Genomic DNA, 24,739 nt, shown 5'->3' with positions numbered 1-24,739 from the left:
GAATAACTTAGTGTGACACCCTTAAAGTGTGGTCACAATAAAATAATAAAAAAAATACATTTACATTTGAATGTGAATGTTTTACACTTGCTATCTTTAATTACATTTTCTCAAGCACATAGTTACTTTGTAACTTGAGAGATACAAGCCAAAAAAGGCTAGTTTAGCCTTAGCAAGCTGAGGTAACCAAGCACTAGCATACGTCTGTTAGGCTAAAACTGTTCTGCTGTCTTTCTCTGTGTTTCAGCTACACAACATCTAATCTGCTGTGGTTCTCTGGGTCTATACACACTTATGAAATGCATGAAAATAAAAAACAGTATCCGAGCTGGAAATAATAGACGATTAGAAAAAGATTCCTGTTTAAACTGCTGTCAGTGAGAATTGTTCATTATACAGTACTAATGCTGTGACAACTAAATTTGATACAGTTTACAAATGTATAAACATCAGAACGTTGTAATTATACAATAGAGAGTTGTTTCCTATGTATCTGTACACCAGAAATGTGGGCATAGACAGGTATTAGTACCCTGCTAAAAAATCTAACTCAAGACCTGGTCTTCCACAAAAAACATACCCTATGTTGGTAGGCTAATGTTAGCTCATTAATAGCCTTTGACCAGTATATGGTGTGTTTATCTGTGTTTCTGGATGATCAGATGGATTGTTTAGAAGGATCATAAGTTGTTTGTTAAATTAATATGAAGTAATATAAAATGTTTTACATACTATATGAAAACATATCAAGGAGGCCTCATTTTTACCTTTATACCACAAGACCTCTGGCTGTGGAATTCCTGTTACAGTACACTCCATGATGACAGTCTGTCCTAAGCCTGTCAGCATTCTGCTCTGGGGGACTGTGATCTGAGGAGACTCTTAGGATTCAGAGAGAAAGTCACAGTTAGACATGAGTAGTATTAAAAACATCTCATGGAATTAACAGTAATTCCTACAACTAGTTCAGTCTAGTTCAGGCACTACCACACACCACCAAACTAAGTACATGTTGTTTTTAATGTTAAAACATGTTATATTCACTAACACTTTTACTTTCCCTCAGGTATATTTTGTCTCAATGTACTGACCGATATAGCTGAGAAGAGCAGTCTGGGTGTTTGTTCCAGCCACGTTACTGGCCAGACAGCTATAAGCCCCTGCGTCTTTCCGCACCGTATTCCTGATGACCAGTGCCCCCTCCTGGGTCATCCTGTGCCTGGAGCACAAGAGAATAATGTGTTGAGAGGATCTTTAGGAAGGTTACTGTTTTTATTTGTCCAGTGCTGTGTTATTTAAATGGGTTAATTACCTGCTGGTGCCCATAATGAACATGTCATTGTGGGTCCACACAATGGTGGGTGTGGGGTAGCCTTTAGCTGAGCACCTGATCCACACCTCCTCCCCGGCACTGAACGTCTGGTTTTGTGGATTCACAGATACCAATGGTGGGGCTGGAGGAAAAAAATATATAATTAAAACTGTTTTTAAATTGGTTGTAAAAATAACCTTTTACTGTACAGTACAAATTATTATACAGTTTCTTTAATTCTACCAAATTGAAAACCTCAAATATAATCAAGATAAAGATGGATGATGACAAGCCATCAAACCAAGCATGAATTTATATTTGCTTGAATCTTTGCACCAGGAGTGGCATAAAGTTATAGTGGCAAAAGCAGTGTGTAAAACTGGTGGAGGAGAACATGCCAAGATGCATGAAAACAGTGATTAAAAACCAGGGTTATTCCATCACATGCTATTTTCTGAACTCTTAGAACTTTATGAATATGAACTTGCATTATTTGAGCTCTGAAAACCCTTTTTTGTTATTTAATATATTTCTTTTTTTCTGCAAATAAATGATCCAAAAAGAATGATCTAATATTTTATTTGGAATTTTGGAGAAATTTTGTTTGTAGTTTAATTTTGATTTATTATGACTCTGAAACTGAAGTGGTGTCTTATTTTTTCAGAGCTGTATGTTTGAGCCTAATTCATTTATTAAAGACATCTACAAATACAAACATTAGAGTGATTTTCCGTAAGATTTGGGGAAGTGAGAATGTGTAACTACACAGAGCATGTGGAAATGTACTTTTATTGTAGATTGCAAGCAAATTTCTGTGTAAAATGTGTGCTTTTGAGTGTATTGTTTTGGTAATTTCATTATTTATTAATTAAAATGTATGAAATAACATTTAATTAACCATTAACTTGAGTTAGTCTTGTGTTAACATTTGGTGATTTTTTTAAGTATTCATTGAGGCACCAATTACATAAACATCTGCTGCATATATAAGTATAGTAGGTATTTCCCTGATACATCTAATCAACTAATGAAGAGGCCTACAAAAAAGCAAAAAAAAAAAAAATTATTAGGGTAGGAAGCACTAAAATATGCAGGGTATACTCCAACACTAGAGCTGGGAACCACTGATAAATGGCAAAATAAATATCTGCTTACAGTTTTAAGAAGTGTCAATTATTAATTAGTTGAGGTTATATTAAACCATTTAGCAATGGAAAGTTGTGTAAAATGTTATTTGTTTTGGATATTTTTGTCAAAAGGACATAGCAAGAGGTTCTAATCGATTAGATATACTGGGTATTGGAACAGTAGATACTGGGCTTCCTCCAGCAGAGCTTTGGAAATGGCTAAGCTGTTTCGTATGGTCGGATGTAGCTGAACAGTCATGCTTGGTCTGTTGAGAGGCTGTCCCGGGTCTGTGTGTAAAGCTGTAATTATCCCGGGTCTTAGTCACTAAAGTGCACTCTAATAGATCTGACTTCCCTCAGGCAGATGTTTAACAGCTCAGCCGGCCCCCACCACTGACTGCAGCCGCACCTCCTTAACCAGCCTCAGGCTACAATCGAACACCTCCGACATCTCCGTTAGACGTCAGTGGCTAAAGAGCAGCTTACAGTCTGAGCTGGATAATATGGCCTAGAGCTACAGGCAGGCAATTCTGATTTACCAATAGAAATAATAATCATATTAGGCCAGGTGTTATTGACAGGTATATATTCACATAATATTTACACATATCTGCTGTCACTTTATAAAGTTGAACTTATAACACAGCAGGATCTGTGTGTGTGTGTGTGTGTGTGTGTGTGAGCTATAGATGCAGTGTACAGGATCTTTGGGCAATATGTTGTGTCCAGGCCTCACTATGTTGGCAGTTCCACTTCAAAGGGGTCATAATGACTAGGACAACACAGGAGTCCCTGCAGGTGGTGATTACACACTATACACACACAGTACACTCACACACATACACACACAGTGTGTGTGTGTGACAGCTGTTTGAAAAGGCAGAGCTTGACATTGACAAGAGAAACTACAACTTGGAGGACTTGACGTAGTATGAAAATAGAGGGTTTGTGAAAAGAAATGAAGTGGATGGGAATAATAGAGAAAAAGTGCGATAGAGAGAGAGAGAGAGAGAGAGAGAGAGAAAGAGAGAAAAAGAGGTAAAAGACACTGGAAACTGTGTCTTAGGTCCCAGAGAAAATTGCTGCAGTAAACTGAGACGATCATCATTCAACAAAGATGACAAAGAAGTCCCTCCCACCACAAATTGTGATCAAAGCTCCCTTTACTCCTGATTCTGCATAAAGCATATGACCACATCTTTGATATACGCTATGATTTTGGTGCTAAAATCACAGTTATTTTAAGACATATGTGCATTTCATGACCTGTTTGTTTTATAGACAATATATATTGTCGTCTCAAAAAGAGACTTCCTCAAATGTTTTTTGGTAAAAGCAATGGTTTCACTATATTCTAAATACATACAGTACTCACTTCGCGTTTCTACAATCTTTTAGTCAAAACAACAAGGCTCTTTTTTTATAGAACCATTACACCTAGTTGGTTTGTTCTGGTTCAAATCAGTTCATTATTCAGAGTTTTCTGGGGCAGGAAAAAAGTTAACATAGGAATATAGGAAGAAGATCCTGTGTTCTGGACTTGTGCAGACTTCGGTACAATTTAACATGGATGGCAGAGATTGTCATTTGTTCTCAGAAATATACTGTATAGCTTAAACTTGCTAAATCCATATAATGGTCAGGTTGGATGAAGGTGTCAGATCATGTTATCGCCACAAACGTACCAATAATCCAATGTTTGTTTGTGATAGAGCTGATCTCAATACTGATTTATTGCATTCATATAATTGATTGTTATTTTTGGGGTTATTCTGCCACTCCATTGGTGTTTTAAGTATCATATTAAAAAAATTTGCCCATTTCCGCTGTTTTTTTCTGACACTGCCTCTTAATCATCTGTACCCTTAGGCTTTGGCCCAAAGTTGGACTCCTGCCTAGATGGGCAGCGGGGATCTGTGCAGAGTAGAAGCTCAATTTCACATTTTTGAGTGTTTAGAGAAGAAGAGCCTACATGAATGGAAAGCGCAGGATTTAGACTCACAGTGAGCAGGCTGGACCGTAAATCATTTTTGCACGTCCCATAAACTATTACAGTGAAATATTGGAGCAGGGGCTGCGCTGAAAACGGATCTGGTGTTGGAGAGAAGGGAGAGCGCCTGCTCTGCCAGGAGTCCCAATCCTAATGGCATAAATCTCACCAAGTCTTAAAGTCGGCAGATCTGAGGAACTTGCAGCACTACATAAACGCCTTGACTAGCCAGGGAAGCAGTAACTCAGTGAATCACTTTGAACAGAATCACTTGACCTACGGCTCTAAATTGAACCTCATTAGCACAAAGAAAGTCTACAAAAAGCAAAGGATGAAACTCGTTTCCTTATTTTAGTTCCCTATGATGAAATTTAAGGACGATATTTGAAACTAAAGCAGAATCATAGAATCTCATAAACAGTTCTATACGCTAACATTACGTAAACCTCCTTTTCCAGCTCTTTTTACTGTTATTATATTTGCAGTTATGTTCCATGAACCCCTCAGTTGGAATAATATGGCCTTAGGCAGACACTAAAAAACTCTCAAAGCAGCCTTTGACAGAATGACCAGTAAGGATATTTCTGACACAGCATTAATGGCTCACAGGCTCACACCCACCTTGCACGTTCAGGTAGATGCGAGAGGAAGACACCCCACCCTCATTGGCAGCAACACAGCCATACCAGCCGCCGTCGTCTGGGGTGACACGCAGGATCTCCAGAGAAAGGTTGGTGGTAAGTCGGAGACGAGCGTCTGGTCGAATGTCCACGCCTCCACGCTGCCAGGTCAGGTTATAACGCACAGTGCTGGCTACCACGCAGGTGAGCAAAGCCACAGATCCTGGTGATGCTGTTGCGTTAGACAGTACTGTAACGGCTGGAGGGGGCTCTGCACACAAACACACAAAAGAGTAAGTAGTTTTATTTTGAAAATAATTGAAATAATTTGCTTATTAAAAATGTTATTATGACCAGAAGTGCCACTGTACAGAGTGGAAGTATTGGGGAAACTTGTTTAATTAGATCATATTATGTTGGGATATAAAGCCGTTGTCTTGTTTGCATACATTTAGCCTGCAGTCTACCAAAAAAAGCTACCATGCTCTTTTTCAAACAGACAGTCTGCACAGTCAGACAACTGTTGAAAACTGAACCTGATCTATGAGAGGAAAGAGGGATAATGATGACGGATGTGTGGATTAGGATGAGAGGGAGGATTAATCCACAGTTGCCCATAAATTTGGATTAAAGGGGGGGAGCTGAGCTTGTCACTCTGCTGGCTTGGTGTCAGCAGTTTCAGGAAAGCATTTTTTTGTTATGCAGGAAAAACTACTGCGCTTTGGTAAGGAATAGGAAAATAGGATTTTAATTAAGGTATGTTTTCATCATTTTTTTTATATTCAAACTTCTTCTTGGTTGATCAGATTTTTTTTTTACACAAATTTACTCAATAAAGTGATATCCGTTCTTCAACATGAGAAATCCTTGTCACTTCTCTACTGTATTTGTTTTTAGCTGCATCTGTGATAATATGAGGTTTCTAAATGTGCTTAGATCACTAAAACGCCTGTACATTAAAGTATAAATCATTATTTTACTATTTTTTTGTACAATAAAAAAAGCGTTTTGGATTTAGGATTGCTGTGTAAACTAAGTGTGATGATGTTTTATGATTTCTTCTTACTTTTTGGTGGCAACTCACAGTAAGCATGACCACAGGCTATATTTTACCTATCAAGTTTATTAGGACACGATGGTTTATGTAGTTAACATAAAAAACGTAACTGTCCTAACAAAAAACACTGTATTGCAATATGTAATACATGTAATGCATTGTGTGTATGCATTGTACCTCACTTTATAGATACTGTTATAAAAAAAAACCCTCATTTAACCCAGCCTATGAAGCAAGCAGTAACATTTACACACGTTTTGCTTATTAATGAACTGTTCATAAAGGTTTGGATACATTTTCATTCATAGCAGAGATTTGTATGTTGATTGTCTATCATCTATACTGTTAATGATTGTTAAAAGTGTCTTTCCGCTAAAATCCACTTGTTTTTTGTATAATACTATAGGTCTCTTTGAATTGTATATGGATGCTGCACATTAAAATTTTTCTTCAGCCTCCATTGTCTGCAGTAGAAAGTAATCGAAAATATTCAGAAAGAGTTGGAAAAGCACTTGTGTCTACGTCAACCCTTGAATTAGTATTTACATAGATTTACATAGGATCTCCGGTGGATTTGGAGTTTTACAGACTAGGTCAGTGGTTAAACCGCACTTAGCAGGGCATTACACATTTTGTAAAGTAATATATGACATTGTAGAGAGTGTTATTACTGTAAAAATATCTTTATTTTTTACATTTTCTAACTGTTGTTTGTCCACTGCCTCGCAGTGCTGTTAGCCAATCAGAGCTGATATGTTTGCATGTATGAATATTCATGAGCAAGAGCTAAATTCTATCGCCCCCCCCCCCTCCACTCCCCTACTCCTCCAGTGGAATAAAGCAGTGTTATACCAGATCACCGAAGCTTTTTTGACAAAAAACAGCTCATATGGCATTTATTCATACTAGAGATTTTAAAATGAAAAAAAATAAATAAAAATAAAATACTTGTGATAGTTAAATCCAAAAAGCACTACACACACTTAACTCAAAATCTGAAGCTTGAATGTACACTGGGAACTCTCCCACCCCCCTGCTCCTCTTACACAGCGATAAAGCCCCACCTCCATTAACCCTTAGAAAAGAGTCCCTCGACCTGAAAATGCTTATTTACTCTAAAGTAATTAAATCAAAATTGTAGAGAAAAGCTTTGCGTCTAGGTTTTCAAGTGGATTCACAAAACTCTGAGGCCTTGGTCCAGCATTATGAAAGGGAAGGGATCAGTGAGGGGCCAGAGGACAGGAAGTCAGTGTGTTTGTGAGGAGAGTTTGTGCAAGGAGACAGTTTGGAGTCAGATTTCTTTCAGCACTCTGACTAAAGAAGCTGCTTTTGTGCTAAATCCTGCAGAAATGAACGTGAAACAGATTACATTATGAGTGCAACTTCAATATTAAACATGGTTAGTTCTAAATCTTTATTAAGGGTTTAGTGTGTTAACACACCATATGTTTATTGGGGAAATAAATTCCCATGAGCTATACACTTCAGAGTGGTTAAAGTGGTTTTCAATTCACTGTTGAAGAGATGAAGTGTTGATTTACTGGCATGGTATAGCCTCAAAATCTTCCTCTGCCTCAACCCTGCCTTGGATTAGCTTCAAAAGTAAAGTAAGGAATTTTGGAAATGCTTACCATTTTCTAGAAATAATAACCCAAAAATAGATATTTTAAAATCCCAAATACAGTTGAGTGTTCTCAAGGTCTATAGTACGGATGATCAAGTGTGGATTTGGGGCGCAGTGTCATGAACAGCTTAGTTATTTCCCTGCTCTAATTAACTAAACCTAGTAATTATTGAAATCTATGTGTTCAGTGTCTATGTGTTCAGTTTTTGTCATCGATTTTTTTATTGTGTTGATTACTAAAATAAAATAAGCTAAATGAAAAACTTCTGCAAATCTATTGATCTAAAAAGAGTAAGCACCAGTGGATACTGCAATTAAAAAATGATGCATAAAATTTACTTTACAAAAGTTTTGCAACTTTCTGCATTTGCTTTTTTTAAGTAAATTTAATTTTAGATAAATTTAAATAACTTCAACTCGGTTTCAAGACTTGAAGTTCGGTTCACTTATTTACTCTATTTAAGTCTTGAAACCGAGTTGAAGTTACTTAAATTTACATGAAATTAAATTTACTTTAAAAAAGCAAACGCAGAAAGTTGCAAAAGTTTTTTTAGGTAAATCTTTTTTTTCAGTGTGTATGAGAATGTGTAAAGAGCAGTCTGTCCACCAACTGTAACAGGTTTTAAAAAGATGTCTGATCATATACTACTAAATATGTTTAAGGAATGTGAATATCTTCTGCCAGGTCTTTAAAAGACATGTCTGATCATGTGACATCTGATCAACTTTAAACCAGATGTGTGAGATACATCTACTGCAGTTATCTACACAGTTAAATCAACACTGCTAGTGTTAAATCAACACTACAATTGAATTTACTGTGTGGTTATCCTCTAAAGGAACTGCTGCAGCTCTTAAAATTGTTGAAACGACAGTAAATAAAGCCTATTTTCAAACTGATCTCAGATGTGCATGATTTGCTGTGATAGACGAGACAGGCGTCACCAAATAATCTTTGCCATTCTTTTTAAACAGTCACATTTCCTTCCTTCTGGAATTGATTAGGCTGTTGTTTCTCGTTTTGTCCAAATAATAAACATCTACTTTTTAATGTGTTTTCTGAGTGTAGAGACAAAAAAATAAATCTGGATTAATTCCAGATATACCAAATTGCCTAAGAGACATCTAGCTAATACTGCCTAAGAGACATCTAGCTTTGGAAACATATTTTTAAAACAGGTATCTGACCATTTAATCTCTAATTAAAAGCTTTCACTCTCCACACTAAACTATTATTATTCACCATCTTTGGCATATCTTGTACCAAGTATAAAGTGAGACTGAAGGACTGAAACGCACTCAAAACCTTGTTCGCTCCACATGTGTGTTTATCCATTACACTGAGCATGAAGTAAACCTGAGTCATACTTTACAGACAATTTCATCTGAGGAATGCGACCCTGCTGTTGCTGCACGGGATTGCTTCATGAAGCGCATGCCATCACCAGATTTTCCCCTAAAATTCTGCATGTTTCACCAAATATATAGGCTGGGAGAATTCTACAGGAAACCATTACAAATTCAAAGAGGGAGAGGGCACATAGACAGTGAAGCATAACAGCCAAATAGCTATGTCATAGTTAACCTTTTGGCCTCTGAAAGTGCACACATGTGAACTATTACCCACCATTTCACAGCGTTTAAAACACCAGTCACTTCCCAGAGCTATGAGATCACTAACGCTTTCGCTTATTTGAGATTTAGGTGATTGTGAATTGAAGCATTTTTTTTATTTCATCTGTTATGGTTAGAGATTTTTTGTTTCAAACCAATGCATGTATATATTTATAAGAACATTCCTGATAAACACAATGTTGAAAAAATCATATTTTGCCTGTTGGTTTCTTACCAGAGACGTCCAGGAATGTACGAGCCCGGCCAGTTCCAGCACTGCTGATGGCAACACAGTCATAGAAACCCTCATCTTTTAGAGACACCTCAGTAATCTCCCATGATGCATTTGATGACTCACTGTTATCAAAATGAAGCAGCAAAATTGAGTAAAAGTTATGTATGGGTATGATTACATCTTAAAGCTAAACATTTAGATTAATAATTACTGCATAAATTGTCAGTGTGAAGCACCTGAAGAGCTGGTCCACACCAAGCCGTTCTCCCTCCCGGGCGAAACGAACGGTGTAGGGAATCAAACTGTCAACATAGCAGCTGAGGCCACCCTTCTGCAGGTAGTAACCCGGGGTGGTGGAGGGCATGATGACTTTGGGGGCACCTGATGGCAAATGGAAAAACAATAAACATCCAGCATCATAAGCAGACAAGGGTTACTTGAGCAATTTAGAAGTAAGAAGATCTTACAGTAAGTTTCTAAACTGACCTTAAAAACTGCATACCATCGTAAAGTATAAATATCCAGAATGAATCAGGTTTCACACAAGAGAACAAACCTCTAGGCAGAAAACTCAAAATACTTAAAGGAGAACTCTGATGTAAATCTGACTCTATCACTGTACTGATCATTACTTTATTTTAAGATGGAGGCACCCAGAGTTTAGGATACACTACAGGTTGTAAACAGTGTTTTTGATAAGCTTCTTGTGCACTTTTTAAGTTATTAATGGCTAGTTTTAAATGTTAGAGCTCTCCAGATTCTAACCATGAGGTGTGGGGTTACTTTGAGCCTGGATAACGGTGGAAAAAGCAATTTATCAGGGGCAAAATATGCCCCAAAGTGCCCGTTCTAAAGAGTGCTGGGCAAAAAATTCTACTGGACCAAGAATCTTGGAAAGCTGCGGGAAAACAAAGGTGGGTCTTTAACAAAGGTAAGTACTTTTTATCATGTTCTTCTTTAACAAATAATAAAAATATGAAACAATAGTGCAGTAACATTAGTACATTACAATATTAATCATTCAATAATGTACTGTTCACAGAACACAAAAAATATGATTTATATTTTGGTCAACAGTTTGTGATTTTTAAATCCAATCAAAAGGTTTTATTAATAAATGTAAAAAAAAAAGAAAAAATATATTAATATGCCTTTTTTGGGGGGATTTTACTATTAAAATTGCGTAGTCATAGGATATCAGTATGTGAGTACTTGTGAGTGAGGCTAAACACAGGTCAGCATGCTCACGTAAAGGCAACATGAATTATGAGTTTGAACAAGGCATGATAGATGGTGCACAATAAATGAGACATTGCATTTTTAAAGTTATGTTAACATTCCAAGATCCATAATGTCACATAGACAGTGCAGTGGGTGCTAATGGTCTTGACCGGTGGGATGTGTAATTTATTATAATCTATATTACCACATTTAGTTCTGACCCTGCAATGTGATTGGCTAAGAAGTGTTTTATGAGTGCTGTTATCAGCTGGTAATGCACTGTAACCGACGCTCTCCATGTATTACTCCACCACATACAGGTAACCTAGCAACGATGCAGCGCTTACAAGCCAAACAGAGCAACTACAAACAGAGCAGCAATGGAACTATTTTAACTTGCTGTGTTTTATAACCAAACAGATCATATTTTTTTTCCTCTTTAACTCAAAATCTTTCAATAAACAGCAATAATGGAACTGTGATAATCACAATAATACACTTGAGGTTCATGCTATAACATGTAATATTGTAAAACTACTGTGCTGCGGTCTTAGGCACAAGGTCGCAGGCCAATTTTACAGGTTTATTAATTACACATTATCTACACCACAATACTGAAGTGATCATTACATGAAATGACATATAAAGTAATTTAATTGGGTCTTACCTGGAACAATACTGGAAAATGAGACACTGGAGACCCTCTGGAAGAGGTAGCCATCGCGGTCATAACCCGTCACTCTCAGGAAGAAAGCTTCATTGGGTGGCACAAATTCAGTGATGTTCCAGATGCTGTAGGGCAAACGCTCAGGATAATAGCGAATAGGTAAAGTCTTCATCACCCCTCCTGTGATGCTCAGGAGCTCCAGCCGATCAGCACGTGCAGGACGGGACAGCCCTGTAGTGTTGAGCACGATGAAGGTGGGGATGCCTGTGTGTGTGTTTGTGAGAGATAGAGGACAGAAAGTTTAATCAAAATATGAGTAATCAATCATCATAATTTTCAGTTTCAGTCTCAGTCGTCCAGACATGAGGTTCAGACATAAACAACCCATCTCAGTTCCTGTTTATTCAGCATTACATAAGATGAGAAAATAATGAAATCTTAGTGGGTCACAGACAGCAACGGACCTTGCACTGGTCTGCTGGAAGTCATTTTGAAATCCAGGGTGTGTTTCCTGGAAAATCCGGCTCGGAAATCAATGGTACTTAGTCCTGTGATGCGGACCGAGTGTCGACCCTCACTGATTGCCTAAAGTCAACATAGAAAAACAAAATCAGCAAATTTCACAGAGAATGACGCGCAGCTGAAGTTTTTTAAGCAGAAGATGAAGTATTAATAATTTATAACATGTAAACGACAACATGTGGCAGTATCATTTACTGATATTACAAAATAAGAAAAATAGTGCAAAAATATTCAAATAAGTGTTGGAAACATGTATAATTGCATAATTAAAATTTTACATTAGCGAATACTGATGTTTTCTAGCTCCACTACTGACAACTACAGTTGCAAAAAAAAATAACCTTTTGGAATTGCCTGGCTTTTTAGCATAAATATGTGGCCTGATTGGACAAACACACCTAAACTAACTAAATTAATGAAAATCAACTCTTTTCCATAGTTAATTTGCAAAATATGAATCAATTTTGGAGATAATACTGGAAATATGGATTTTACAGGTGCTTTGCAGAAGAATTTAGAGGATAGAATTGTGAAGCTGAAAATGTCTACAAAAGCATCGGTTAATGCTCTGAGTGTCATACAACCCATAGTTAAACATACTGTATATTCAGAGGTCACCAACTGGCGGACCGCGGTCCGTGTCCGGACCCAGACGTTGTCCGATCCGGACCCAAACCGAAACTAGAGAGAAGGATTTAATTCTGACCGTATTCATTTAAAGCGGCGGAACGTTTATTGTCTTTATGGTTTACGTGCAGCGCAGTAAGCACACAGACCAATCGCATGTGCTGTAAAATCACCAAACGCCCTCATCTGCTGTGCAGATGCGAGCGCGAGGAGCCGCGCGGAGCCACGCGGGCATTGAGACAGGCGGTGAGAAGTCGGAGAATAAAGCGAGAAAAGCTAATACAGATGGTGCGCACCAGAAAAATAAATAAAAATACTACCTTAATAAAAACATATTAACAGTAATGTAACCTAGCGGTGTTACTTGGAGGAATTAAAAAGAAACAACCGAGACAACAGTGCAAAATATTCCACTTTACTCCACCTGATCAGAACTCAGCAAGAAAAAAAACCCTCCCTCCCTCGCTCGCAGACGCGCTCTCTTTAATCCCAAAACAACCCTACCTCAAAACTAAGGCAACCCCCACGGGACAAAAAGCATTGGCAACTTCCCACATTAGTTTTACACACTACATAATAAAGTCTGATACAGTAATAATATTAAATAAAATAAAACTGCTGTTTTTTTTAAAAAAGCTGATATTTTGGTCAAGTTCAACAAACATTTCTCCACACATTGTATGATTTGTCATTCATGTAATAATCATGACAGGCAGGCGCAAATCTAATATAAATAAAATTAAATAGAATAAATAAAGCATTTTGAAACAAAGCTAACATACAGATTCACATTAATAGACTCGATAAGTTCATTTATTTAATGATAGGTTCATAATGTAATTTATTTAAATTTTAAAACAATACATATTGTTGAAATATACTAGTATGTGTATTTTGTTTTGTCTTTCAGTATACAGTATATAATACTGTATATAATACAGTATATAATACTGAATCATAACACTAAAAGTTAAAAATAGCGACGGTCCGGACCTTGGCCTGGCAAAATTTTCTCTAACTGGACCATAGTGAATTCTAGTTGAATACCCCTGGTATATATGAAGGAAATTCAGGACTTTTGATGCTTACTAGGAGTAATCATTAAACATAAAAAAGAACTCAAGGGCAACAGCAAAAGATGTGAAATAGAGTTTTAAGTTTTACAACATACTTAAAGGGGCAAGGCTAGATGTTTATGCACCTATTAAGCTGATTAGCTGATTAACTTTCACACCTTAGCCCATGTCTGTCTTGTGTTTTTCCCTCTTTTGGTCCCATGTGCTCCTGCCCTCTGTTTTCCTGTCATGTGTTTCCAGCCATGTGCTCCTGTTGTGTTTTAGTCCTGTCTCCGCCCTAGCCCCACCCTGTCACCAGTTATTTTTAACCCCGCCCCCTCGTTACAGATCCTCAGGTGTTTCCAGTTTCCTGTTCCCTCCTCATGTATTTAAGCCCCTTTCAAGTCTTCCTTCTCTAGTCTTTTGTCTGCTGTCCGTGGTCTTGTTAGGTTTGTGACATGTCTCATGCTGCTTGTTGTTAGGTTCCTGTTTTCTAGTTTAGTCTTCTTGAGTTTTGTTGTCCTTGTCTAGTTTTCATAGTTTAGTTATCCTAGTATTGTTTATTCTTGTTCTGTGTTTCCCTAAACGTGTTTGTTTTCAGTGTAGCTTTTGTTTATCATGTTTGTTTGCTAGTTTATTAGTTTGTTTATTTTATAAATACATCTGCGTTTACGTCCGCCTCCTCATCCGTTCAATTAACAAACAGATTTGTAATTAAAATACTACTTTTGATGTGTTGGGTTTAAGCATCAGTACAAATATCACAACCACCACTGAGATTACTTAAGTTTTAAAACTAAGTAGTAGTAGTAGAACCTCCTTTGCCTATGTGGCATATTGAGCGGCAAACAATCGCCATTGGGCTCGATCTTGTGCCAGTGGTTAAGCTTCTTAATTTAAAACTAAGTCCTTGGCAAAATAAGTAAGTGCAAATGTGGCTTAGCCAATTAGAATAAAACGTGGGAATGTGGAAATATATTTTTATCCTTATTTTAAAAAATGTTGCATTTGACTGCAGTTGGATGTTATTGTTACAATAAATATCACACTGACTAGTTTTTCACGATTTTTTTATAGTGTGTTTTTTTGTTGCCAAACACACTTTTTACTAAAATCTGTGACTATGATCCTGAGGTGTTCTGTCCATATTGGCATTGAAACAGGCACACTGCTCAATAATATGATTTGGCTCATTAAACATGCTGATTTTGGCTGTTAGTAAGATCATATATAAAAATCCAGCAGTGTTGAAAACCCTTTCTGGAACTTTATAAACACGACCACACACATTATGTAGCAAGCAGCAGCCAAAACTCAACCATAAGGAAAGACATGAAGACTATGAACTCTGTCCACATTTGGAGAGGCAGGACAATAAGGATAGTCAGAGATGTTTTTTGTCTAGTATTTTAGGCATCAGGACATTGTCATTCTGTACATATCCTGAAACACTTTCTTTCTACTCCATCCTGGCAGGAACAGTAAGTTATTTGAGTCATTAAAGACCCGGTCCCGCAGCGTTCTCCCGATCTCCCCATCTCCCCATCTGTTTTATGACTGGATCAGCGCTGAAGGCTCGGGAGCTCTGGGTGATGGCTTCAGCCCTTTGCTCCAAGACCCTGACGCACTGCTCGCAACCATGGCAACCGCTCCTAAGGGCCGCTTGCATACTTTCGAAATTACAACCTTCCTAAACTATTATCACGGGCCGTAAAAACAGTGCAGTATGAAGCCAAGAAGCTCTCATCGCCCAGGTCAGCGCTTCAGAGGGGTTCCTCAGGGAGGTGTAGGAGAGGAGGACGGGGGAGAGGGTCGGAGATGTGGGGGTGGACATAAAAGCATAAAACATTGGCTACAGAGAGATACACAGCAAAAGGCATCTAAGAAAAGTTTTTCAGTAGCTCCTTGCACTGATGAGGTATTGAGGAGATGTGAGGTGGGGGATGGGGGGTAGGTGTCCTTTACCTTCCAGGGGTCACCAACACCCAATTAACAGCAGATTAAATGAGGATCAGATGACCACCCGCTGAGCCCTCAGAGTTTACCCTGTGCTAACAATGTCAAACCCCATTACTGGAAGCAGTGTGTAAGCCAAAACATTGTCCAAACATTCACTAATCCAGCCCAAAACAGCCCTGTGCCTGTACTTACAAAGTTTCTCTTAATCTAGGAGAATTTTGGATCCAGTTTATGGACATCATTATGTAAAACATGATAGTAAAACATAATAAAAGTACTTAACTTTGATGAATAGCACACCTCCGTTCTCCCACAGTGTTCGGAGATCCCGAAATTTTAACAGTTTGTGCAAACACCCTTCAGACTGGGTGACACGGGGCATAATTTGCCTCCTGCCTCCTGGTGCCAGCTGCTACGCTATGCAGAGTCTATGTATATATGTGTCTATGTTATAATCAGTTCAGTGATGGCAGCACTCGGAGCTGAAGCTAGCATTATGGGCATTATGTAAACAGTGTTTTTTAATAAGGTTCTTTTAAGTTATTAATGTCTCGTTTTAAATGTCAGGGCTTTCCGGGCTCTAGGAGGTGTGGAGCTACTTTGAGCTGGATAATGGTGGAAAAGGCAATTTCTTGGGGCAAATTATGCCCCGTGTCAACCAGTCTGAAGGGTGTTTGGACAAACTGTTACAATTTCTGGATCTCGGAAATGCTGTGGGAGAACGGAGGTAAGTATTTTTTTATCATGTTTTACTAAACCAAAAAGTGTGTAGTAAAACATGAGGTCATAAAAAGTCCATTTTACACCAGAGTTCTCTTTTAATAGTCTAAGGCCACCTTTTATTTATTTCCTTTTTAGTTAAAAGGGACTGTAAATAAGTAGAATAGATATTAAAAAGTGTCCTTATAATGGTTTGGAATGGGTTCATTTTCAGGTAGGCTCTAGATCAAGAGTTTAGATCCACCCTTGTCTAGACCCACCAAAACACTTCCAGTATAAAAGCTTTAATCTCTGTCCAGCCTTCCACTGTGAAAATACGACCCAACATTGTGAGACCGATTATTTACCAATCAGTCTGATGAAACTACTAGACTGGTCACCCAAGAGTCCAGACCTCAGTATCATTGTTTGTGATGACTTTAAAACTAAGAATAGGTCATCTGGCCTTTTGATAATTGGCTAACTAGCTTTGTTAGCTTTATGGATCATGTGTTCCCATAAAGGCTATATAAGTTTCTGTCAAGAGATGATCTACTTTATCCCACAGTGCAAAATGTATACAAAGAAAAAATGGGGGAAAAAAAAGAGAACTGAAAAGAATGAGTAGATGAAGTCATGGGAGAGAGTCTAGAGGATTGAGAAAGAATGAGTGCAGAATGATACGCAAGGGTACCGTCTGGAGACCGGTTGACATAGCTACAGGAAAAAAAACACAAAACGATGCACTCAGTCACTAAAATTCACACAATTGACAAAACCCCTTCCTTTTGTCAATTGTGTGAATTTTAGTGACTGAGTGAAGGAAGGAGAGAACATTTAGGGTTAAAACCATGATAACCACATATCACACTGGGAAAAGACTTCAGGTGGTGAGAGAGAATTATGTGGTCTGTCTTTCTATAACTTGGTACATAAATCACTCAGCACTTTAAACAGAGTTGCTCAGAACAAAAGGAAGGGGTCTTCAGGGGGCTCCAGACCACCGTGGATTCATAAGAAGCGTAAATCAGTCAGGGAAAAATGTCTGCCATTTCCTTTAACTGGAACCTGGACTTGCAGGGATCTAATGCCAACAGAGCATTGTCCTAAACATGTCTTAGCCTTGGCCATGGGTTCATAGCTGATATTGAAGTCCAAACTCTGCCAGTAGAGACTGTTTTCATTTCAGGAGGCCATTCAGGCTTACAGCAATAACTCTTTCATTTATTATCTTGCAGAACATCCATGCTTTACATACTTATAAATACCTAACCGCAGAGAAATAAAGAAATTAAATGGTTTCTAAGGTTGAAAGTTTTCACTTTTGACACATCCTAAATACAGTTACATAAAATAGAAGACTGTGGTTTAACAGTTTACTCCACAATCAATGCAGTCCATATTTGGAAACCTATTTACTGAAACAGCCCAATCGGATCTTCTGATGTCACAAAATCCAACTGATTTTCAAACATCTTCATAATTTCAGTTAAACCCAGCCTTTTAACTCATGCAATCCCTAAGCGACATATTCTGAACATCCTGTGTGCATCACAGGACAGTGTGTGAAGGTGTGATCATTATTTACAGAATGTAAGTTGTAAGTTAGGTCACGTAAGCTGAGTTAGTGCAGGAGATAACAGTATTCTTCATATTTTTGCTTCTAAAGGTCTGTTCCAATAATTTTAACAATTCAAATGCTTTACTAAAATGTTTAATGTTCGTTCCATGTACTGTAACTACATCTGACACCATAAAAACTGTTTAAAAATAAGTTATTAAATTGTTGTGCCATTTATGTTACATATGGATTTTAATACAGAAGTTTTGTGCACTCTTTATTCCAATAATAAAAAAATAGCATAACTGAGCAGCTCAATTAATTTAATTCATTTAATTTTGAATTTTACATCAATATTCAAAACTGGGTTTGAACTATTGTGGGTTAAATCAGGTACACTACAGGCCAGCCAATCAGAACAGATCTTTTTCACATGTATCATTCCAATAGGCACAGTACCTAAAATCGGCCTGTTTATTTCTAGGATTAGGTCAGAAAATGTGATGCACAAGTAAATAGTAAAAAGTACAGCTTTAATTACTGTTGGTTGAATAGAAAAAGTAGGATATTGATTCTGTTGAAGCTGATCTGGAAAAGTTTCTTTATGCAAATGAAAGTCTGTTTTTATGCAGGCATTTTAGAGGAGGAACCCGATCCCTGCTTACCTTTATGGACCACATGCCTGGTGCGGGATCTTTCAGGTTAAAGACTTTGGCAGAGTTGGGAATGTGAAGAAGCTCTGTCAGCCCATCTTTAGTCCCAATCAGCTTCCCTGCAAACAGATGTTAAATGGTTCCACTGGTTTGGACTGATTTGCACTGGATTCTGTAGCTCTGAAGCTGATTGGCCACATCTGGAGTAAGTAAATATTTTTGTTGTGTACATCTGATTTGTTCTGATATATGTTTAGGAATTTCTATCTAAAGTTCTCTGTACCTTGGGGGTTGCGTATCTCAATGCCTGGGGCTGGTCCACTCAAGGCAACTGTCACTTCCTTCAGGCTGGGGTCAAATGGGATCTGCCATGTGTTGCTAGTTGGATTGTAGTGGTCAGTGGACAGCAGATGGACTTTAGAGGACTGTACTGCTTCCTCCACCCATTTCAGGACCTGTGCAAAAAAAGAAAAAGGACTCAAAAATTAGCCATACACAAAATAAGACGAAATTTGATAGAGATAGATAAGACAGATACAGATAAAGAAACATAAGATAAGTCCTACCAGTGTCACAATATAAAAGTCTGGCTTGAACAAACACTGTGAGTCAAAAGCATATACATTTTGCTTGTAATTGGTTTGAATGATCGGAATTGTTTTTATAATAGATGTGTCTTGGGTTTCTTTACACCTGCACTTTTGTGTGGTTTGGCCGCTAGGTAATAAGCACAATGATAAGCCCATTTTGTTACTAGGCAAAATGCACAGAGGAGCATCCAAACAAAAACCTGAAAGTTGGTCAGATGTTGGCTATGAAACTTCTCAGAGTTCTACATCCAAATAAAAACTCATTCTCTTTTATGTCTGCTGAACATTCCAAGTTGGATTTGGTTCAGACATCAAAATGCTGGATCTAAGCATGCCTAAGCATGTATGATGATTGATATGAAGTCTCCTGGCCCACATGAAAGATGAAAATATTCTAAAAGCCATGTTTTCATGAAAGCTGAAGAGTGAAATAGGAGCTTGGACCTGTGGCCACATTCTCCAGGGTTTAGATGAAGCAGGGCTGCGCTTGATATTCATATTTACATTACCCGTGGGAGACTGGAGCCCACAGCAGGGCCAAGTCATCTCACCAGACTCATGCTACATACATCAGCATGGCTGAAGCAAAGCGACAGCAGAAATCATTCTTTTACTTCTGAAAACAGATATGAATCAGTTTCACTTGGCACTTTTATGGCAATCATGCCTCAGACTTCTGACTTCCACTAATGTGTTCATCATACAGCGAATGACAAGCATTAATCGATTCTGTCCTTATGTGCACAAATATATTAGACATATTAATATGTCTAATATATTTGTGAACACGAGTAAATTAAAATAGTCATCTTAAAAAAATTAAAAAGCTGCACCCAGAAGAGTCAGATTGTAAAGCTACATGGAATGAAGATAAAGGGACAATAAAAGGGCAATATTAATTAAGCCAAACATACAGAAGTTAGTGTTTAGCCCATGTGTAATACAATGTGTCATACGTCTCAGGCGTGTTTTAAAAAAGCTTCAAAAAGCTTGAATATAAATTTACACATATTTTGCAGTAGGAGTGGAGTATTGATAGTGTGGCCAGTAGCATCCCACATGTTTTTAATAAGGGGAAAGGTCTGGCAATGTTGCTGGCCATGGTTAACCCAAGCTCTTAGGTTTAGCAAAAGCATGCAGACAAGCACTGTCCTGTTTATAACAGCGTACTGTTGTAGTATTTTGTCAGAAAGGGTCCTGCATCCAGTAGCCCTACATGGTTTTGAGTTAACACTCCAAAAACAATGTTTATTCAATGTTCAAACCTCTACAATTTCACATCAAGACATTTAACATAATTTTAGCATTACTTGTGTTACCAAGTATTTCCGAATAAATCCAAGTGTTGCCCATGTCAGTCTAAATGTCCAATTATTTAATCTTTATGTTATTTCTGAATAGAATTGCAATCCAACAGTTGCTTCTAAGTAATAATACTTATTGAGATGATGATTGTATATGTCTGGAAGTGTTTGTGTGTATGTGCATGAATATATTACTCCAGCAGCCAAACAAAAAAGAAGAAAGAAAGAAAGAAAGAAAGAAAGAAAAAAAGAAAAAACATGTATAATATAAATACACTGCCTGGTCAAAAAAAGTCCCCACCTGGATTTAAGTAAGTAAATTATCTGGAGTTGCTGCAGTTGGTCTGCAGGTCTAGGTTCAGCAACAGTATGTGCTGAAATAATGAGGTCAGCTGACTACCTGAATATACTGAATATAGACCAGGTTATTCCATCAATGGATTTTTTCTTCCCTGATGACACGGCCATATTCCAAGATGATAATGCCAGAATTGTGAAAGAGTGATTCAGGGAGGATGAGATCATCATTTTCACACATGGATTGAGTTCACCACAGAGTCCAGATCTTAACCTCATTGAGAATCTTTGTGCAGCATCAGACTCTTCCATCATCAATGCTTCATAATCTTGGTGAAACATTAATGCAACACTAGATTAAAATAAATCTTGTGACACTGCAGAAGCTTATTGAAACAATGCCACAGTGAATGTGTGCCGCAAAAGCTTTCTGGGGACCGACAGTGTATACATAGTCCCCTCCAAAAGTACTGGAACAGTGAGGCCAATCCATTTTCCCATTTCTGCTGAAGATTGCAAACACTGGGTTTGACACTAAAAGATGAGTGTGAGATAAAATATCAAAATTTCAGCTTTTGTTTTCAGGTATTCATATCTAGATCTGATACACAGTTTTGGAAATAGCTGAACCCACCCATTTTTAAGTGAGCAGAGAGTTTTCAGCCTACAGCGGAAGTAAAGGGATTGGCCTCACTCTTTCTATACTTTTTGAGTGAACTGTATATAAAAATAAAGTAAAAAGTGAAAAAAGAGAAAATGTAAAAATATGTATGTACACAAATTTATACAAAGACATCAACAAATAACAAATAGAAAGAAGAATAAGAGTTCTTTTGTTCTCACCTCGTTGACCTGTTTCTTGTCCAGATGGAAGACCTGTCCTGAGCTGGTGGATGCTATTTCCTCATATACCTTGTATCCGATATGTGATCTGTCATCACAGTCCCCAGTCAACACAAACACCACCTTTACACACATACACACACACACACACACACACAATATTACTTTGGTATACAAACACCCCTTATGTTTCAGTGAAAATGAAGAGAGTGGTGTGTCTACCTGAGACTGCTTCTGCTGGATGAGCTGGAGAACTTCATGGGTTAGTTTGTAGTCTTTTGAGCGGGCGTCTGTGAAGACATAAATATAGGATCCAGGCAGAGAGATCTCCAAGGCAATCTTGATTGCTCCAATGCTCATCTCTGGACAGTCTCCACCACCCTGTGGATGTTCAGTTCAGTTTAATTGAACTTTACTTCATTTCAATTTATTTTTATCATAGACATTGTAGCTCAAACCCTCTAATGAGCATAAACTGTGGGCAACTACATTACAAACATCAGGAAAAAACACTGGGTGAAACATTGAACAGGAATCCATCCTCCTCTGCACTGATATGTACAGCCTTTAGGGCAGCATTAAGAAGATACAGAGTATAGATCTGTGTGGCAGTACAGGGTTCGAAATCTGTCAAAGATCTGCTAAATCTACTGCCTGTATCAGATATACAGGAGGTTGAAGGGGTGAAAAGGTCAATATGAGTGAGAGGGAGAATTACAAGAATAATATTAACCCTTGTGTGGTGTTCATATTTTTTGTTACTCGTTTACTTTGTTACTTGTATTTAATTCAGCAAAATTAAGCAATTTTATATAAAAATGCTTTACACATGCTTGCTTCACCTAAATTGCAAGCAATATAAACAGCTTACATGGTTAATATTTGCCCTGTACCTTTCTTATGTTACATTTCTTTCAAAAAGTGCTACTCTTTTTTTATTAGTTTTTGCTCAAGATATGAGTAGAAAATTTGTTTAGTTTCAAATGTACAAATGAAGCAATGTTTATTAGCCCTTGGCCAAACATACTGTATGTAATATAAATGTGTAGGGAGGGGGTGTACAGTGTATGATTATGGAAAATGTGTTTTGATATATGTTTTTCACAAAAAATGAGCCAATGCCAATGAGTTTGACTTAGAAAAAATATTTTTTTAGTATCATTTGATAAAAAAATGAAAACGGTCCCACAGAGCCGAACACCACACAAGGGTTCAGAAATAGCCCAGGGCTTTACTAAGGGTTTAGCAGTCAAGATGTGCATTACAAATTAAGATACCTGTTTAAGAAGTATGTGATGGTAGACTGTTCATTAAAATCTCTGGAGTCAGTCCTCATAAATATCTAGTATTTTTGCAAATCCTGAGAGCAGCAATCTAAATGGGAGTGGCAACACTGTAGTAGAGAAACATTTTAATATTTGAATGCAAATTCTTTCTATAAAAACATAAAGAACCCCTGGTGATCACCTTATTCTAAGTTTCCTTCCCTAAGATGTTTTGCCAGGCTTTTACTACAGCTCTCTTCAGTTGAGACATTCTACACTTTTGTACTCAGTGAGTGCTCAACTGCTGAACCGAGTTCAATGCTCATAATCCATCTATAGTCATATCAGTTTTGCAGCATCTGACAGAATCTGTGCAGAAATATAGCTTTATATACTTCAAAATTCAGGGTAAGTGTTGTCCTGGAATATGCCATAACACTGCCTCCACCATGTTTGACAGATGATTTGGTTCATGAGCCCTTTCCTTCTTCACACTCCATCCTTCAACCCATTCTTGTACATACATTTTGGTTTCATCTGTTTAATAAATCCTATTCCAGAACTGCATTTAAAACTGACATCAATGTGACAGACACAAAAAAGTGCAAATTTCTAAACACTCATATATTTCTTAAAAACACAGTGATCTAAAAACATCTACTTTATCCTGCTTTTTATAATCATAAACCTATCATCTACACCCATAATATAACATGACAGAATCTTTAAAAATGTAGTAGATAAAGTTTATCTGTTTATCTGTTTATCTAAAATAGAATTATGAGTGTTTTCGCTACACGAACACACATAAATGTCATAAGAGGGCCTCAAGAGGACCTCTGGTTGAATGTTGTGGCACCCCAGTGATTAATCACTAGAACATATTTAATTAAACATAAATCACTAGATGTATAAAACCATATTGCTCTCTCTCTTTCTGCCCACTGCTAAATCCATAGCTCCAGTAAAACATCTGGAAACAAACATTCTCATACACTTGCACACACTTGCACATACATACATACACACATACATACATGTACACATACATTCATACACCCCACTAAATTCTACATGAGCATTTTTATGGCCTGCATATTCCTAATAGTAATTTCTTGTTTCACTCATTAAAGCAGCAGTACTAAGGTGTTAATGATTAGGAAATATTTTGTTAAATGGGACAACATGGTAATAATGTGCTGAGGCAACCATCCCCTCAGCCTTTAAAATATTCATTATAATACAGAGCACTTTGGAAGATTTGTACTGGAGTCTTTCTTTGATTACATACAGCCTCTGAAAGAAGTATAGACATTGTTTGCTTGTTAAGAAAACTGTTAAGAAAACCGCAACTTAACACAAAAGATGCTTTTATGGGCGATTTCACACCAGCACAATTTGGTCTGGTTAAAATTGACTCTGGTTCGTTTGTACCTTTAGTAATGCGCACACTCGGGTGCGGACGAAAACTCGGACCGAGAGCTGCTATAGGAGGTGGTCTCAGTTCGGTTTCAACCAAACTCTGGAGCGGTTGAGATGAGATCATGATCTTTTCTCAGTCCGACCCAGCTGTTAAATATACTACTTTTATTTGAGCTAATCTGTTGATACGGCTTTTATATCAGTTTAATCTGAAATATTAGCCAGATAACGCTAATTACCACAGCTATAAACAAACATTGATTTTGCTCCATGCTGTTGACACTCATGGTCTGTGCTGTGTGCACCACTTGCAGCCACATGACCCCATTTACTATACAGACATCTGCACTGCACAACCTATTAAAAACACTGTGAACTACTGTGAAAAACACGTAGCAAACAGAGTTGTGCGGCTGCGAGTAGTGAAATCAGTACAGACCGGGCATGAAACAGACACAGCGTCTGTTCATAGTTG

At 37.6% G+C, this 24,739-nt stretch overlaps 1 protein-coding gene across 2 annotated transcripts in view; it reads right to left on the bottom strand.

Moving 5' to 3' along the window:
• The window catches only part of hmcn1 (hemicentin 1), a 160,692-nt gene that overhangs the window by 98,728 nt on the left and 37,225 nt on the right, over positions 1-24,739 (bottom strand). For both annotated transcript variants that reach the window (XM_049479752.1, XM_049479753.1), the window contains exons 3-14: positions 21,800-21,958; positions 21,578-21,700; positions 18,827-18,998; positions 18,556-18,662; positions 11,932-12,052; positions 11,468-11,731; positions 9,816-9,960; positions 9,580-9,701; positions 5,051-5,320; positions 1,313-1,454; positions 1,092-1,219; positions 768-881 (exon numbers count right to left, since the gene is read on the bottom strand). In XM_049479752.1, coding sequence (XP_049335709.1) covers positions 768-881; positions 1,092-1,219; positions 1,313-1,454; positions 5,051-5,320; positions 9,580-9,701; positions 9,816-9,960; positions 11,468-11,731; positions 11,932-12,052; positions 18,556-18,662; positions 18,827-18,998; positions 21,578-21,700; positions 21,800-21,958 — 1,867 coding nt within the window. The remainder of the gene's footprint in view (positions 1-767; positions 882-1,091; positions 1,220-1,312; positions 1,455-5,050; positions 5,321-9,579; positions 9,702-9,815; positions 9,961-11,467; positions 11,732-11,931; positions 12,053-18,555; positions 18,663-18,826; positions 18,999-21,577; positions 21,701-21,799; positions 21,959-24,739) is intronic.

The sequence above is a fragment of the Astyanax mexicanus genome, chromosome 1 (genome assembly GCF_023375975.1).
Source record: "Astyanax mexicanus isolate ESR-SI-001 chromosome 1, AstMex3_surface, whole genome shotgun sequence".
In the NCBI taxonomy this organism is placed as follows: Eukaryota; Metazoa; Chordata; class Actinopteri; order Characiformes; family Acestrorhamphidae; genus Astyanax; species Astyanax mexicanus.
The sequence above is the reverse complement of the archived record's forward strand: the minus strand, read 5'-3'. Positions and strand labels throughout refer to the sequence as shown.